The 18,500-nt window shown below is 33.8% G+C and overlaps 1 protein-coding gene across 1 annotated transcript in view; it reads right to left on the bottom strand.

Annotated features, from left to right (window-relative positions):
* Positions 1-1,863: 1,863 nt before the first annotated feature.
* The window catches only part of LOC145246734 (splicing factor Cactin-like), a 79,855-nt gene continuing 63,218 nt past the window's right edge, over positions 1,864-18,500 (bottom strand). The window contains exons 17-19 of the mRNA XM_080108491.1: positions 16,040-16,090; positions 15,536-15,598; positions 1,864-2,062 (exon numbers count right to left, since the gene is read on the bottom strand). Coding sequence (XP_079964617.1) covers positions 1,937-2,062; positions 15,536-15,598; positions 16,040-16,090 — 240 coding nt within the window. The 3' untranslated portion in view covers positions 1,864-1,936. The remainder of the gene's footprint in view (positions 2,063-15,535; positions 15,599-16,039; positions 16,091-18,500) is intronic.

Raw genomic sequence — 18,500 nt, 5'->3', positions numbered from 1 at the left:
TACATATGTGAGTATATTTATAAGTGTGTGTATAGCTTACGATATATATATATATATATTAGTTAACTTGTAAAATAACTTAATTTCTGATACCTCTTTCCCACGTTTCTATTAAATTATACAAAGATATTTGCTATATATATGCATGTAAAATCATTTTTTATATACAGGGTTGAACGATAAAGTTGTCACCCTAAAGGAAACAACACTACAACTTTATTTTAAAACTTTTATTGAAAAAAAAAATCAATTCAGGTAACTTGATTATGCAGTAAAGCTGACATTTATTCAATGTAGCCACCTTCAGCCACAATCACCACCTTGATACGGGTCGGGAACTGGGAGCATGTGCTGGTGGTAGCTCAGCAAATACTCAGCGGATGACGGTGATCAGGCTGGCTTTGGTGTTGTGGTAGGTTATGTTAGTGATGTTCTCGACGTATGACCAAACAAGTTCAGGTCGGGGAGGAGTAGGGCCAGTGAGATAAGAGTATAAAGTCATAGCATTCCTTCTGAAGCCAAGCCTAGGTCTCTTTGGACTTGTTGGCCAGCACCGAGTCCTGCTGCCACACCCAGGGTCTGCCAGCGGCCACCTGATTGCGCCAGGGGATTCACACATTCTTCAGAACACATCCAGGTACAATTTGGTGTTGACTTCGAAGATGTGAAGTGGCATGATATGGCCCTTACTTGAAACCACATCAAAAACTATAACCATAGCTGGAAACTTTGTTTTTATCACTCTGGGCACATCCCTGTTATTCATGGCAATTCAGCGATGCATTTTGAGGGTGTGAGCAATGGTCTCGTAATAACTTGGATCGGTAAAGAGCATGAGTTATACAGCAGCACATCTCTAATCTTAATCATGGAATATTGTATCATTTCAGACATGATAGAAGGCTCCTATCGCTCTTGGGATTTGTACACAACTGACCAACTAGTAGATGATCTGCAATAAAAAAAGAAAACAGTTTTAATAAAACGGAAATGGAATCATGTTGGCTTTTCTAGGGTGATAATTGTACTGTTCCCCCTATATTTGATATTGCTTTTTTATTCATATATATATATATATATATATATATATATATATATATATATATATATACACACATATATTTTCTTATAATATATACAAATCCTTATTTAAGAAGCTCAATGTAATTACAGAGCAATATAGAGAATAAATCACAAAAGTCTATATTCCAAAGTTCATGATGTTGACCATCTTAAAATTTATTCCTTTAATTCAGTTGACATTTACAATTCTTGACAGTATCTGTTCGTAGCGCAAAATCAATTATTTAATTATTATATCAATCAGTGAATCTATTATGCCCTTAACTCATCAGAAGAAATAGCAACAATCAATCCATCAAAAGGAAATAAAGCCTCTCTTTTATATGGAATTAATTTTGGTTTCTCCCTTTGTGAACAAACTTTCTCTCCCAAATAAAACCTTTGAAACTGTAACAAGTCTCCATTGTTTTGATATACAAGTTATATTTGCCAGAGTTAAACAACCAATCAACAGTCACTAGATGGCACAAAAAAGTAGTGGCCAAGATTTTATTGCAAAGAAGACTTATCAATTGATTGTTTTTTTTGATCGCTCACTTCACAAGTTCAGCGAGTATGCGTTTTGTGTGAAAAGACAATGTGCTTCGCTTTATTAAACATTCTTTTGTTAAATGTTACAGTTCAGAGGTCAAACATAAAAGAAATCAACATTAAAAAAGCCCGGGCATTTAGTTGGGCTTCAAAGGCTGGCATTTACCATCATAAACACAACTATCTTGATGATTACATAAGTAAACAAAAACAAAAAAAAACACTTAAAACAAAACACTGAAGCAATCATAAAATACAATATAAAAAATAAAATTTATTCAGAAGTTTGACTTGGAGAGAGAAATACAAAATCATGTCGGTTTTATCGGCGATAACGGTAACGTTTGAAATGGAACCACAGCTGGAAAATGTTGTTCTGGAATTGGCATCGGAAACCTCGTTTATATGAATATTCCCATTCTCGATTGACGATCTTGAAAGCAATGTCCTTAGAAAATAATAAATAAAAATGGAATCAGTTCAAAGGAAGAAAGTTTTTGCAGAAATGAATGAAACAAAAAATAAAGTAGAAAACAAATGTTTTGGTTTTAATTTGTTAGACATTTTAGGCAACATATTTTTTTTTTTGTATCAGAATTGGACAGGTATGCAATATTGATGTTAACAGCAGTTGGACTATTAACAATGAACAATTTTTTTTATGCATTTCAATTTACAATATTTTGTATTATTTGGATTATTTACATTACTGTACTCATCTCGAGTGTTATTTTTACAACTTTCCAGTCAATATAACCTCAGACCTTCTTCAGGTGTATCTTGTCAAACTTGGGAATCTTTCCATTGAACTCCGGAATCTGTATGGAATATCAAACAGAACCCTTTATCTAATCCACAACAGTAGTATCCTCTTGTTCTGCCAGTCATGATCAGATAAAAGTCTTAAGTAATTCAAAATAGTATTTTTGGTATCGCCTGTACTGAGGATTGAACCATCAACCTCCAGAAGAAATTATGCGCAAATTCCAGAGTTTGACAGTAAAATTCTAGAATTTGACAAGATATACATGAAGAAGGTGAAAAATTACATTGGTCAAAACGATGTGAGAATAGCACTCAAGATGAGAACAGCAATCCGAATAATCCAAATAATATCAATTCCCATCTCAAAAATTCAGAAACATAACATTTCAATGTCGTGTTCAACCTACTTTTGAAATATGTCAATCAGTTCAGTCTAACTGAATACATAATGTGTCACGCAAATAAAAAGTAGTTGAAGTAAAACAATGTCTGTGGATGCCCTCACTCTTACCCTTCGTGAGCTGAGTAGTACGTTAAGTAAAATCACCAGTGGAAATCTTCTATATATAAAGAAAGGAGTTATCTATGTGTGTGTACATGTGTTTAGGTTCAGCAAAAGTAAAAATAAAATACAAAACAAACAGCCACAAAGTTGGTATTTATGGGACAGATTATGTATTCAATTCAGCATTTCACTGGATAAATAATATCTAAAATTAGGGAAAAAAAAAAAAAACGCTGTGCTTGCATGGTCCCCCTCTGGTGCTGCATGTGAGATGACACCAAAAAAATAGTGAAGAAATGATGAATGTGAGAAGTGTGAAGAGCCAACGTTGCCTTCAGATTTTTGCCAAGTTTGAGGAAAATCTAATGGATGGGGCAAAAGTGATGGGGTAAAAAGTGTCATTTTTTTTTTGCAATTTTGGGGCATTTGTGACGCCTTTTGAGCTCCTGAGAATGCTGAATCCCAGTGAAAACGGACAAACAATGCAGTTTCACGCATTAAGACATGTATATTTGAATTCAGCACCATAGAAAACTATTATATAGATATATATATCTAGTTCTTGAGTAACATGAAAAAAGAGCTCCAAAAAGGCATGTTTTTTTAGCCCTAAAAGTCCCAGAGGGATGCGAACCAGAATTTTGCCAGGGTCATCCATACTGAATTTATATTAAGAACAATAGCCTCCATATTTTGGCCAAGTTTCAGGAAAATTTAATTGATGGATCAAACGCTATGGGACAAAATGTGTAAGTTTTGACCTCTTTTGAGCCCCTGGGGATGCCGAATCTCAGTGTAAATGGATAATGGTGCAGTTTCAGGCCTTAACACATGTATTTGAGTTGACCACCATGAAAAACCACATATATAGTCAGACATATCCAGTTTTTGTTGAGAAATATGAAAAAAGAGCCACAAAAAGAGGCGTTTTTAGCACCAAAAGTTCCTGGGGATACAAACCAGAATTTTGCCAGGATCACCCATACTGAATTTATATTAAGAACAATGAGTACCACATTTTGGCCAAGTTTCAAAAAAATCTCATGGATAGATCAAAAGTTATGGGGCAAAAGGTGTCATTTTTGGCCATTTGAGGGCATTTTTTTTTTACCTCTTTTGAGCCGCTGGGGAAACAGCGGGGATTTTTGTAAAAAAAAAAAAAATTTTTTTACTGTGCACATCTATTTAATGAAATACAATTTGTGGCAAAAATTCAGGAAAAACTAATGGACAGTTATCTGGTAATAGTCTGGACTAACGGACGCACAGACACACGGAAGCCACAGAAAACGTAGGTCCCTCTCTGATAAATCAGGAGACCAAAAATTAATTAATTTCTTGGGAATCAACTCAGTCAGAATTGAATTTCTCCATGCAGAAAAAAATTGAACCGATCAACATTCACTGGTGCCTGTTGACTGTTTATGAAACTGATGTGGTTAATGTCAGCACAATTAGAAGATGAGTTTGTCGATTTCAGAGTAGCAACGGATGTGAGTGACAAAGTGTGCTCCAGACTTTTACGAGTAAGACATCAAAAGAGGTAAAAATGCACTGAGAATGGTGGTAACTACGCAGAAAAATAATTTCTGGGGCAAAAAAAAAAAAAAAAAAAAAAATCGCTTGTTTTGATGGTACCTCTCCTGTCTTCATAGCTCTTCAACGTTTTAGTTGTTGATTTGATTTGGCTTTGTTTTATGGCATATCAACCTTTTTTTGAGTTATTTAATCCCAAATCCAGTCATTTGGGAAAAAGTTTTGATGCTTAAGGTTGTTTATATCTTCAAATATTTATTCACAGTGTTTCGTTTTACGGCATATCAACCCTTTAGTTTTTAAGTTAAAAAATAGGAGATCTTACTTTTGGAAGGACCATCGTATGAATCAAACACAAACCATGCTTAGTATGTATTGACATAATTGCTTGTCAATTCATGTGCAGTGAAACTCAATTACAACCATTGAAAGGGGGAGATATTACGTAGTCACAATTCATCGACTGGCAACTTCTTATCAGATTTACTATATGCCTTACATAATAAAATGAAAGATGCTAGAGGCCAATTCATAAAACTGTCTTACATGTTAGAGAAATGAGTTTATGGAGAGACTTAAATTATGGAACTTCTATGAAAAAAAAATTCTTTCCAAGCACGTTTCATCTGTGGAATACAATAACAAAAGGCTGCTTCCCAGCAGACTACAACATGACCGTCTTAAAGTCCAGTGTTAAATTCTTGTTAAGCTGCTTGCCTAAATAATCAAATTCGGATGCCTTTTACCTATCACTTCCAATCCTCTCAAGGCATTGTTCATCACTTACTGACAATGTTATTAACCTATATCCTTAAGTGAACTTTTAGCCTGGATAAGCAGTGAGAAATTAACATTAAAATCCTTTTTATGTTAGTATATTTTCAATTATCATGACCAGCATAGAGCAAAATCAAACATGAGGCCAGTTTTTAATTTAAAAAGGGTGGGGGGTAAATATTTCTTTACAAGTATAATAAAATGAAATCTAAAATATACATGGTTTTATTTTTTTTTTAATGTAGAGATCTTGTCACTATGTACTTAAACATAAGATCGGCTTTTAGTCTAGCGAGAGACTTATTTTAAGAAAATGGGGTGGTATTAGGTTTCTGGATTTTTAGATGAGAAATGATAATTGATATTATTTGGATTATTCAGACTACTGTTCTCACCTCAAGTGTTATTTTCTACAATGTTTCAATCAATGTAATCTCCAGCCGTCTTCAATTGTATCACGTCGAACTCGGACTGATGAAAAGAAAGCATGCTAAAATCCATGCTTATTCTCAAGTTTGACTGAAAGATTCCCAAGTTTAACCAGATACACCTGAAGAAGGTCGGGAGTTACATCAGTCGAAACATTGTGAAAATAAGACTCAAGATAAAAACTATATTCCAAATTCTTTTGAATCCAGAGCCAGGTTCATCCAAGGATGGAGTATTGTTGCTACATCTGGGCAGGAGCTACTAGAAAGACCTTATCCTGCCTTGACAGAGTTCAAAATAGACTTTGTAGCCGAGTGGGGGATCCCCTTTTCTCTTCCTTGCAACTTCTTCTCAGAAGAGACGTTGCAAGCCTGTCTCTGCTTTATCATTACTTTCATGGCAAGTGCTCATCTGAGCTCCAGTCCATGGTCCCTCCCTCGCCAATCATTCATGAGAAAGACTTGTCTAGCTGAGAACACTATCAATAATTTCCCCCACTCTTTATCTGTGCCTAAACCTAAATGTAGATTCTATGAACAAAGCTTCTTTTTTAGAACTGCACACCTGTGGAACTCTCCTTCATTTGCCTGCTTTCCAGCTGATTACAATATGGTCATCTTCAAGTCCAACATAAACAAATTCTTAATGAGCCATTCCCCTTAAGTAATCCAATTTACCAAATTTACACTTCTAACGATTACTATGATATTGTCCCATTGAATACTGTACACTCTTTAAACCTTATCCTCGAGTAGCCTATGAGCCTTGATAAGTGGTGATACCTTTGTAAAAAATAAAAAAATAAAAAACATAGCATGAAGTGTGATGATATATTGAATATTTATTTACAAACACAATAAAATTAAAATCTTAAAAATGTATAAAGTTCATAGAATACCATTCTGCAATTAATAAGCCATCATAGTTTTCTTTGATGAACAAAACAGACACATTCTTTTCTCATAATAGTCTATATAATTTATTTAATCCACAGAAATTATTCACTCTTTTTAATCTGTCGCAACCAAGAAGCAATTTTATTTAAATCTACAAGAATTTTTTTCTTTTTTTTTAAAAATACTCAGTCCATTGTTTGTTTTGTTTTAAATCAACCCTTTCAGGTTATATAATGCTGAATGCAGTAATTTCAGAAAAAACAGTTTTTATGTTTAAAGTTATTTATATTTTCAAATCCTTTTATGGTATTTGGCTTGGTTGTTGTTTTACAAGTTATTTAATATCAAATCCAGTAATTTTGGAAAAAGTTTTATTTTTCAAGTTCTTCATTATCTTCAAATATTTATTCATGGTGCTTAGTTTGATTGTTTTGTTTTATGGCATATCAAACCTTTTCAGGTTTAATCATTTTGGCAAAAGTTTTTATCTTTTAAGTTCTTTACATCTTCAAATGTTTATTCATGGTGTTTAATTAGGTTGTTTAAATGCCCAGTCAAGTTACTTTCTTTAAACAGTATAAATAAAAAATCAGATATCTTTTTTTTGTTGTTGTTGTTGATGTTGCTGACTAAAATTACTTCAATTTAATTGGTCTTAGCTATAAAAACCAGCCAAAGTAAAATTTCCTGTTTTTAGTCTTAAATTGGTAACGCTTCCCCCCTCTAGTCTTTAATGGATTCAAAGAAGACTATCTTCCTCTCTCTTTTACCCACCACCAACACACCCATTTTCAAGTGCCAAAAGGTATTCTCAATTTCTCAAGTGTCTTTCACCAGACTAGGATTGGCAAGCTCTGTGAATGTCAAAAAATAATATATTAATAGTTGTGGTCAACATTGATAACAGCAACAAATCAGAATATTTTTTAATATTCTTTCCAGTTGATTGTTGAAGTGGCTTTATTTAAACCCTATATGCAATGACCGAATTTTTTTTTTTTTTTTTTTTTTTTTACATAGGCATCACCACTTATCAAGGCCAAGGGGCCACTTGAGGATAAGGATTAAAGAGTGTACAGTAGAAATTGGACAATATAGTAATCGTTAGTAATGGAGATTCGGTAAATTTGTTAACAAGTGGGACGGCTGATGTAGAACTTGTTTACGTTAGACTTGAAGACAACCAAATTGTAGTCAGCTGGAAAGCAGGAAAACGGAAGACAATTCCACAGGCGTGCAGTTCAAAGAAAGAAGCTTTGTTCATGGAATCTACGTTTAGGTTTAGGCACAGATAAAGAGTGGGGGGAATTATTGATAGTGTTTTCAGCTAGACGAGTGTTTCTTGTGAAAGTTTGGCAAGGGGGGACCATAGATTGAAGCTCAGTCGAACACTTTCCATGAAAGTAATGATACAGATTCCAGCAACTTACTCATGATACACAGGAGACTTATTGGCCTGTACTGAGAGGGAGATGAGCGATCACCTGAATTCTTAAATACAGGGCATACTGATGAGATTTTCCAGGGTGATGGGAAGCAATTCTCCTTAAGACAACGTTTAAACAGTTTTGTAAGTATGGGCACAAGTTCTGGTTGAATTTTTTGAGTACTATAATTGGAATACTGTCAGGGCCAGTTGCTTTACTTTAGACAAAGTCAGATTCCACAGGTCACTGCCACTACACAAACTGCTTAAAATTATCTCAAAAGTACCTTTCTCCTCTGATCACATGATCATGATTAACCAATCAGAAACTTTATCTGTCTGCTTTTTACTTATCGAGTGATCTCTTTAAGGAACAGGTTGTATCCCTTTCAAAGGTCTTTTTTATACTAATGTGTCACTGTTAATCAAGGCCTAAAGGCAACTTAATAAGAGTACATGAGATTATCAGTTAAACAATGATAAATATAAAATAAACAAGTGAAGTATGCATAGTCCCCTGTGAGTGCACAGTGAACTAGGCATAAAAAAATGACTAAGTTTAGCATTTGTCTCCCCCCCCCCCATTTAGCCCCAAAAGTCCCTAAGGGACATCAAATCCTAGTGAAAATGAGCAAACGGTGCAGTTTTAGGCCTTAACATATATAAATTTGAGTTCTGCACCATGCAAAAAAAATGACTAAGTCCATCATTTGCCCCCCCCCCCCATTTAGCCCCAAAAGTCCCCAAAGCCTTAACATATTTAAATTTGAGTTCAGCACTATGCAAAACTGCTAAATAAACATACAGAGAAAATTTTAGACAAATATGGTAAAATAATCCCAAACATAGAGTGTTTTTATTAGCCCTAAAAGAGCCCCCGGAGCACACCCAAGAGTAATCACAAAGTATAGACAAACAAAATTATATAAAAATCAGTTAGTTACAACTTTTCAGAAAGTTTTATAAAAATCCAAGGCATCAAATTTTTTTTAATAAGCACAAAAGTGTCAATTTTAGCCATTTTAACCTGAAAGGTACCCCTAGGGAGGCAACCGGAGTTTTCCTGGAAAATCCGTTCTGTTACTTTTTTTACTCATATCATGTTTACTTTTTTGCAAAATTTCAAACAATTCCAAAGCGTAGTTATTAAGAATAGTGTGGACAGATGAACAGACAAAGTTGAATTTACAGGTCCACCCCCTCCTTTCGTCGGGGGACCAAAAAGGTAATTTATAGAAGACAATACAATACCGAGCTGCCACAAACTGAAGCAAATTAAAATATATAACAGTCGAATGAGTTAGGTAGATTCAGCTTCTTTTTTTTTTTTTAATTTGATAGAAATCGCTCCTGACAAGGCATGAAACCACTTAATGTAAGGAGCTAGCAAAATCGAAAAATGATTATCATAAAGATAGGATGAAGGTAGGGGGAAAAAACAATCGGCAGGAAGAGAATTCCACAAACCTGCTGTTCTTGGAAAGAAGTTACAGGAATAAGGTGTATCATATTAATATAAATGCAATTGTTTTTAACATTGCATTATGTTCTTACATCAGTATGGTCAGGTGAAAGTTTTATGTTGCATGATATTTCGGGAAAATTGCCCTTCCTTAGATATGTGCTCGACTTGAAAAGTTTTAAAACAGTAAAAAATATTTTTCTTGACAACGAAAAAAATAAAATGGTTACTAGCAATAAAATAAAACTAAATAAAAATTTAATTTTAAAGATTTTGAAAAAGTAAATTAGAATTTTATTTAAAAAGTAAAATTTACATTTAATTTAAAATTTTAATTTTAATTCATGAAAATCAATAAAAATGAAAACCAATAAAAAAAAAAATGTTAAAAACAGTTTAGATATCTATAGTTATAATTGAACAAAATATTTTTTAATTAATTATTACTTCCAAACTATTTTTTGATAAGGTAAAATCTATAATTTAAACTAAATGCTAAAAAACAGCTTGAGAGGATTGAAAACGATGGATGGAACTGACAAAATTTGATTATTTAAGAGGACCACTCACAAAACCTTATCTTGAAGATAATCATGCTGTAGTCAGCTGGAAAGCAGCACTGTTGTATTGTATTCCACAGATGGGAAGTTCTTGGGAAGAAATTTTTTAGGCTTCTGAATTTTTTTAGAAGAGGATTAACAATTTGAATGATTTGGATTACTGTTTTTATTTTGAGCGTTATTCTCACGTTTCAGTCGATATAACCTCCAATCTTCTTCAGGTGTACCATGTACAACTCGAGAATCTTTCTGTTGAACTTGAGAAACTGCACAAAATTTTAAATGGAAACCTTTATTTAATCTACAGGGATAGCATAGTCTTGTTCCATCAGCCATGACCAGTTAGAAATGACAATTGTATTCTTGATACAACCTTCACTGAGGATTGAACCATCAACCTCCCAAACAGGGGTACTTACAACTGAATTTTACCTAGTACTTTATCCATTATGCCAAGGCCGAAATGTGCGAATAATACTCAAGATGGGACCAGTAGTTTAAATAATCCAAAAAAATTTTCACAGAAGAAAAAGAAATTCTTGGCTTTGGTTGTAAGGTTTGCAATATTTGACATTTCATGATTGATTTTCCAGACCTTGAATCATTTAAGCAATAAATATAGATATATATTAACATGTAGAAATAACAAAAGGCAGGCATTAAATGAATAAGGATTCACAGCCTTTCCTCCCATAATACCATTTACATCATTTTTATAATCTATATATATAAAAGGCAAAACGTGTGTATGTATGTATGTGTGTTCGCTTTTTGTGTATGTCCGCCATGATTCTCGGTCGGCTCACTCCTTAAAACTTTTTATATCGCGTCTAAATCATAATAACTACGACTTAACATCAAGGGTTGCATGTGTATTTGTGACCCGATGGGGACTGGGCAATGCTGGGAAACCTTGCTAGTTGATTAAAGACCAGCTTGTAGTCTGGGTGGCCCATTGACACAAATTCAGGGGAATTCGCACGGCTGGACTCTAATGATGATGATGGTTTGATGTTATTCTAAACAGAATACGTCTGTTTCTTGATGGATAATCAAAATGATCTCCCATCCCCCTCCTGGAGAATGGATATTACAACGTGTGTCTACGCCAGAATAAAGTCATAAAAATAATTCCGAAATTTAACAGATGGACTCGTGTATTGATGGACCACCCGGGCTAGCATGCGTGGCAAAAGACCTTGTGTTAATTAGACATGACGGCGGCTCGTATTCCTGGTGAAGGGACGTTATCTCCTTACTGACGTGTTGAGAGAGGGGTGGGTGGAGAGAAGATGAGAGAGGAAAATGTCTTCCTTTCTCTTTTGCTTCAATAAATGTAAAGGTCGCTTTTTATTATTTTCTTTTCTTTCTCTTCTATGACCAAGCGGTCAGGGTTCAGCAGGCCCTTACTGCTTCCCCCTCCGAACAAAGGCGCAGCCGCTGATTGGTTGACTGCTACTTGTGAGCATATTTGGAGGGGGGGGGTTACAGCCAGCCGATATTGATAAAAGGAGGTGAGAAGGGGATGTGATAGACTTTTGTTGCCACGCGCTTGGACGACACATCTCCAATACGTGTGTCTCTGACGATAGAGAAAACTAAGTGCTTGGAAAAAAGGAAAGAAAATTGTCAGCCTCCCAGTGCTTGCATCATTAGGCCAGCATGTAACTATCATTTGTAAGGTCAAAGGCAATAATCAATTCTATGTTAAGAAAAGCCAATTAAGCTTTGACTTTTTTCTTTATTTGAAAACACACTTGCTGAATGCAATATATTTCTCAGATAGCCCAGGTGACCGTTTGGAAGCTGATTCAAAAGCGGAACCGGAGAGCGGATGACAGCGACAGAGACGAATTCGACCACTAGACGAAAACACGGCTGACCCACAGGTATCAGCTACAGCTGCATCTCAACCCCCAAGCCTATGCATCTGAGCTGCCCTGTAGGGGGTTACATATTTAATTTGCCCGACTTTACCAGCTACTTCAAAAAGCGAATGATCTGGCTTGCAGCGCAAAACTAGGTCAGACATCATGCCACTTCCTCGCACTTGTTTATTTCGCTTTATAAACCTTCACTTAATGCGCTAATCAGTTACTCTCCCCGCGTGGCCGAGATGGTTAGGTGTCGGGCTTTTCTTCCCTTTCGTTTCCACCTTCGCATCAAGGCTTCGGGGGTTCAATCCTACCTTCCTACTAAAACTTTTTTTTTGCTTTTACACCTTCAACGTTTTTTTTTTTTTAACACACACGCCTCCAAACCAAACACCCGGGCAATACCGGGTAACCTCCCCCCCCCCGATAGTCTATAATATAAATCTCATCTGTCTGTTTAAATGTATGTATGTATGTATGTATGTCTCACAAAAACTTTTGACAGAGGCGACAGATCTTGACAAGATTGGTATCATTTTGAAGCTCGACGTCTCGGACAACAAATATCGAAAAATTGGCCAAAAACATTAATTCCTTCACCCTTTACTAAACCATTTTGTACAAGGGGTCGATTTTTTTCGCTGACATTTTAGCAAGTCATCGTTGGATTGACTTCAATTAATTTCAACGCTTTTGACGTCCGGTCGCCTCATGGAGACATCGGCTAAGATGTCAGATTTTCTTTCACTTTCTTTTCCACCTTCGCGGCATGGGTTCGAGCCTGCCTGTCTACTACCACTTTTTTTTTCTCTCAACACACACCTCCAAACATCCAGGTAACACTGGGCACCCAGGCTAGTATTTTATATAAATTAAATTTTCAATTTAAAGTTGTATATAGAATTAACAGGATTACCTGATGTTACTCGGTGCAAAAGTGTTACATAATTCTATTAAAACTTCTATCTTGTTCTCCACATCTCGCTATTTCTTCTCCACCCAGTACATTCCTTTCTCTGGACAGACACACTCACTTTTACAGATTACTCAAGGAATGAGTTGATGTAAGAAGAATAACTTTTGGAAAAAAAAAAATCAGTTACTTCTGTTTAGTTTGTACATCAAAGGGCTGAAAAACATACTTCTTCCCCTACAAAATCTGCACAAGTTTAGGATTAAAGAATGAATAAATTTTTCTAAATTTTATATATTATTCATTTGAGGCAATGCAAATCAAGAAAATACCAACTTTGTGGGTGTTTGTCTTGTAGTTTTTAAATCTTAGCTGAACATACACATATACACTCAGAAAACTGTTCTTTACATAATAGATAATAACAAAGCAAAACATTGTCTACGTTGTTTATAGATATCCAGTACAAATGCATACAAATATTGTAAAATGCCCCAATACAAAATTAATACCACAATAAAATTTTTTATAAAAGAAAAGTTGTGGGCTCTTGTTCTGAATTTCCCCCTATATTTAAAAACAAAATTAAAGAAAAATCTATATAATGTATGTGCTTGTGACGAAATGAAAATATCATATTCCAAAATTCATATAAATTGATCAAGTATTTTTATTTTTATAAAAAAATGTCAGTTTTAAACAATTAATGGGAATACATAAGCATTACAACATAAATCTAGCAAGTTTGAATAATTTGTTGAGTTATTTTCGTTTGTATCTTGACATTTTTTTAAAGGTGATCACCGAGACAGTCACTTCTCAGATACTAATAAAATTTCATTATTTTTTATATATAAAAATAAAATTGCTTGATCAATTTCCATGATTTTGTGAATAAGATATTTTTCACGAGTATGTAAATCATACAGATTTTACTTTAATTTTGATTTTTAATATGGGAGAATTCTGGACAAGTATCAAGTTGCGTTTTACCTTGGTATAGATGTGAACATGCACTAGGAAACATGTTTAGTTAGTTTCATATTTTCAGTACATGCGAATAGCAGACTTGCTGCAAGTGAGCAATATCTATCAATAAGAAGACAGATGACACAGGTAATTGAAAATATGGCTGATCTGAAAGTTTGAGCCACCCAAAATTCAATTTGTCTATTTAAGAAAATAATGCTTCCAGATCTTACCCTGCTGTGGTTATGGACCACTTCAGTTTTTGCCAAGAATAATAGCTGAGACCCCTTGGGGATTGGGCCTTTGATGTTCATGAACTAAGCTGACAATTATTTCGAGTGGTCAATCTCTTGGTAGTCAAATTGGAATGACCACAAATCAAAAATTTTCAATCCAGAAGTGTATATATTCTACCCTATGGGCAGGAGAGGCCAATTAGAGAGCTAGCAGCCATTTGGATCTGTGTGTCTCTTCAAGCAAGACTTGGATTTGTGTTTTGATTTGGTCAGGCAAAAATTTCATTTGCAAGTCAGCTATTCAATCTCAGAAAACAAGTACCATTGTAACCTCCCAAAAAAAAAAAAAAAAAAAACCTTTGTTACTTGTTTTGAACCTTAAGTTGTGATTTCATTTGGACGATAATTCTTGTATTGCAGCAAGACCACACAGCTGACAACAAGCGTCAAAAGTAAGCAACAACTTTGAACAAACACAATGAGCTAACGATCACAGCCTGTGCAGTGGACGCATGCATGCACACACATGTCCATACAGGTCTTTGTTTTTAATCTTATTTCAAATATAGTATATATAACTAGTCTTCTACACCTTTTGTTTCGTTAATAAGGTTAGGGAAGGGTCATTCTTATGCAGATTAAGGATTGTGTTATCGTCAGCATATCCTGGGAAGGTTGCATAAACCATTGGAAGGTATTGAATGAAAGTTTCATGTTTTTTGTTTTTGTAAAAATGCTGCCCAAATTTTTCAATGAAAACAATATTATATTTGTTGTTATGAAGAAAATATTATGAAAAGTTAATGGAAAGCTTTAAGATTAAATGGGAAAAAAAACACATTACATTATAAGGTTCATGAATAAATATTTAATTTTTTAATAGTACCTATTTACTATGCCTCCCCACGGGACAGAGTTAGACACCAGGGTCGTTTTTTAACGTGGAGAAAAGGTACAAAAATAAAAATTGTCTCAGTCGTGAAGGATTTCTCCTCCACCGAAAGAGAACAAGAAATAGAAGTGCAGCATCTGAAGAACAGATACTACACTTTGATCTTGTCCAGAAGGAAATAACTGTTAGCAAACAAATATTTTAATGATTTTTTTTTTGTTTTTGTCCATACCTTTTCAACCATACCGAATATAGGTTAGGATTAGGTTGTGTTTTTGTTAAGGTCTAGGCTTAGATTGCATTTTTACAGTGGGGTTAATATTTTTCTTTTCAACTTGCACATCTGTGCATATGTATGGCAAATATTAGTTTCACCTATAACTTTCCATTTTTAACAAAATTCAACATTTGCTTCTGGAGACCGCAACATCTATCCCAACTTTACTAAATTTATGATGACGACTTTAACCAGTTTCCACAACTTTACTGAATTTTCATCAATATTTTTATTGCGTCTGCCAATTGTTGGCTCCTGCAAATTTCACTGGCTAAGCATTTCGACACGTTCCATAACCTACCCAGAATAACGCAGTCTCTAATCTGTGTAAATACTGAATGGTCTAATAGAAAAGTTCAAATAAAGATTTTAAAGAATAGTGCAAACATCATGAAGCTGCTTACCTCATATGGAGGACCTGCATGGAATCTTAAAAGCGCAAAGTCTTTGTTATCAGCACAAGGAGTCTGAAAAAGCAAAAGGAATAAAAATACAAATAATAATAAATGTCTTCACAAAAAATATACAGACTAAAATGATTTGTGCCACAACCTCTAAAGTAGCAAAATTCCACCCTTTCACTGTTGAGGTTTCTAGATACCGGAAAGCCGTCTACTCTAATAGATTCTTCCCTCAGATTGCTAGACTTTGGAATTCCCTACTTATTATCAGCTTCTGACTACATTAACCTGCAGAAGTTTAAATGGAATGTTGTTCAACTCCCCAATGTTCCCTATTAGATATGATCACAAGTAGCAGCATCTTACATTCCAAGTGGCAATAAGCCTTGCTTGAGGTGAAAAAGGGTAAAAAAAATATGTAGTTATTAAATAAATTAATCTAAATTTTTAGTTCTTTTTAAATGCTCTTATCAACTTATATGAATGAAGATAGAATTTTGAACTTACCAATGTGTATTCGGGTGTGTCTGCCTTGTCAATTAAATCAGGATAGAAAATCTGAAAAATAAAACAGAAAAATAAATGAAGAACTTTTGAATTTTTTTTTTTTTTTTCATTTTTAGACACACAAAATTACTTACCAATATTTACACAGAAAAACCTGAATAAGCATGCATGGTCCCCCATGAGTGCATAGTGAATGAGGCATAAAATAAAAAATGACTAGGTTCAGCATTTGCCTCCCTCCCATTTAGCCCAAAAAGCCCCAGAGAACATCAAATCCTGGTGAAAATGAGCAAACTGTGCAGTTTTAAGCCTCAACATATGTAAATTTGAGTTCTGCACCATGCAAAAAAAAAAAAGAAATGATTAAGTCCACCATTTGCCCCCCCCCACCTTATTTAGCCCAAAAAAGTCCCCAAGGTCTTAACATATTTAAATTTGAGTTCAGCACCATGCAAAACTGCTAAATAAACATACACAAAATATTTTGGACAAATATGGTAAAATAGTCATATTCACAAAAATGGAGTGTTTTCATTAAGCCCTAAAAGAGCCCCTGGCGCACACTCAACAGTTATCGTGAAGTATAGATAAACAAAATTATATAAAAATCGGTTAGTTACAACTTTTTAGAAAATTTTATAAAATATCCAAGGCATCAATTTTTTTTTTTTTGATAAGCACAAAAGTGTCAATTTTAGCCATTTTAACCCGAAAGCCACCCCTAGGAGGGTAACCAGAGTTTTCTCAGAAAATCCGTTCTGTTACTATTTTACTCATATCATGTTTAATGTTTGTGCAAAATTTCCAAAAATCCCAAGGCATAGTTATTGAGAAAAGTGCAGACAGATGAACAGACAAGGATGAATTTACAGGTCCACCCTCCTTTTGTCTTTTGTCAGGGAACCAAAAAATAAAGAAAAATCTGCATGATGTACATATCCATAACAAAATGAAAATATCATTCAAAAAATTATGTAAATTTATCAAGTAGTTTTATTTTTAAATAAGAAAATCAAATTTCACGAGTATCGGAGAAGCTACCATTTTGAAAAAAAAAAAAAAATTTCAAAAAACAAGTGAAATAACTCAACAATAATTAAAAAATTGTGAGATTTATGAATTCCCATTAATCGCTTAAAAATTATTTTCTTTATAAAAATAAAACTACTTGATCAATTTACGTAAGTTTTGGAATATGATATTTTCGTTTTTATCATGGACACATGCATCATACAGATTTTTGTTTATTTTTGTTTTAATATATAGGAAATTCTGGATAAGAATAAGAAGGTATTATGATCACAAAAGCATACTGAATAACAGAAAATACAGATTTAGGACACCATTATCTAACCATTACTGGGGTATCAAAGAAAGCAGTCACCTAAAACTGAATGGAAAATATTACAATAAAAAAATTACATAAAAAGCAGATATTTAGACAATCCATATAGATTATGCTTGAAAGAGAAACTAGAAATTTTTAATTTAAAAAATGCAAAAAATTTACTAAATCATAGAACTAAAATAGCAACTAACTGTAGGCAGAATAATTTTTACTTTAGGATAATGAATAAAAACCAGTTATTTTATAAAGGATAGTGTGCAAAAAATTTGCAGAGTAGATAATCTGAAAAAAAAATAAATAAATAAAAATAGATGAAGAATCAGTTTGTTTTTTTTTCTACTTTTTTTAGACAAACAAAATATTTCATTTGATTTTTCAAAAAAATACACGTAAACATCATATTCGATTTAACATTTATTTTACATGCTTGAAAGAGAAATAAGAAATTTTTAATTTTAAAAATTTTTTAAAAAATTACTAAATCATAGAACTGAAATAGCCTTGGACAGCTTTTAGAAATTGACTTTTAAACTACCCTATCTCTAGACATAATTTTATTATTCTTTTATTTTTCTTTCCATGTTTTCCTTAGCTTTCCTTTGAAATTGCTACCACAACTGTTTTACATCTACTAACCCAAGAATTCTGATTTATTCTGTTAACGTGGCCACACCATCAAAGTTTCCTGTTCTGCACACATCTCTCTATGCTGCGCAAATGTAATCTTCCTCAGAGGTCATCAGATCTAAGACTGCCTTTAACACTCACATTATGCATCCATTTTCATATCATTTCTCTCAACGCAGTGCATGTCCTCAACACTCATTGGTCAAATTTCTCTTTCATACATCATCACACTGTGTACACATGTCCGATGTCAAGTGGTGGTTATCCAGAATTCCCCCATATATTAAAAACAAAAATACAGAAAAATCTTTATCATTTACATACCCGAGGTGGAAAGAAAAGATCATATTTCAAAAATCATGTAACTTGATCAAGTTATTTATTTTTATAAAGAAAATCATTTTTAAGTGATTTTAAGCAATTAATGGGAAATCGTAAGCATTACAAGGCTGATTTCACAGTTTGAATTATTGTGGAGTTATTTGC

The sequence above is a fragment of the Euprymna scolopes genome, chromosome 24, assembly GCF_053919585.1.
Source record: "Euprymna scolopes isolate OS-2025 chromosome 24, ASM5391958v1, whole genome shotgun sequence".
NCBI lineage: Eukaryota > Metazoa > Mollusca > Cephalopoda > Sepiida > Sepiolidae > Euprymna > Euprymna scolopes.
This window is presented reverse-complemented; position numbering and strand designations above follow the sequence as displayed.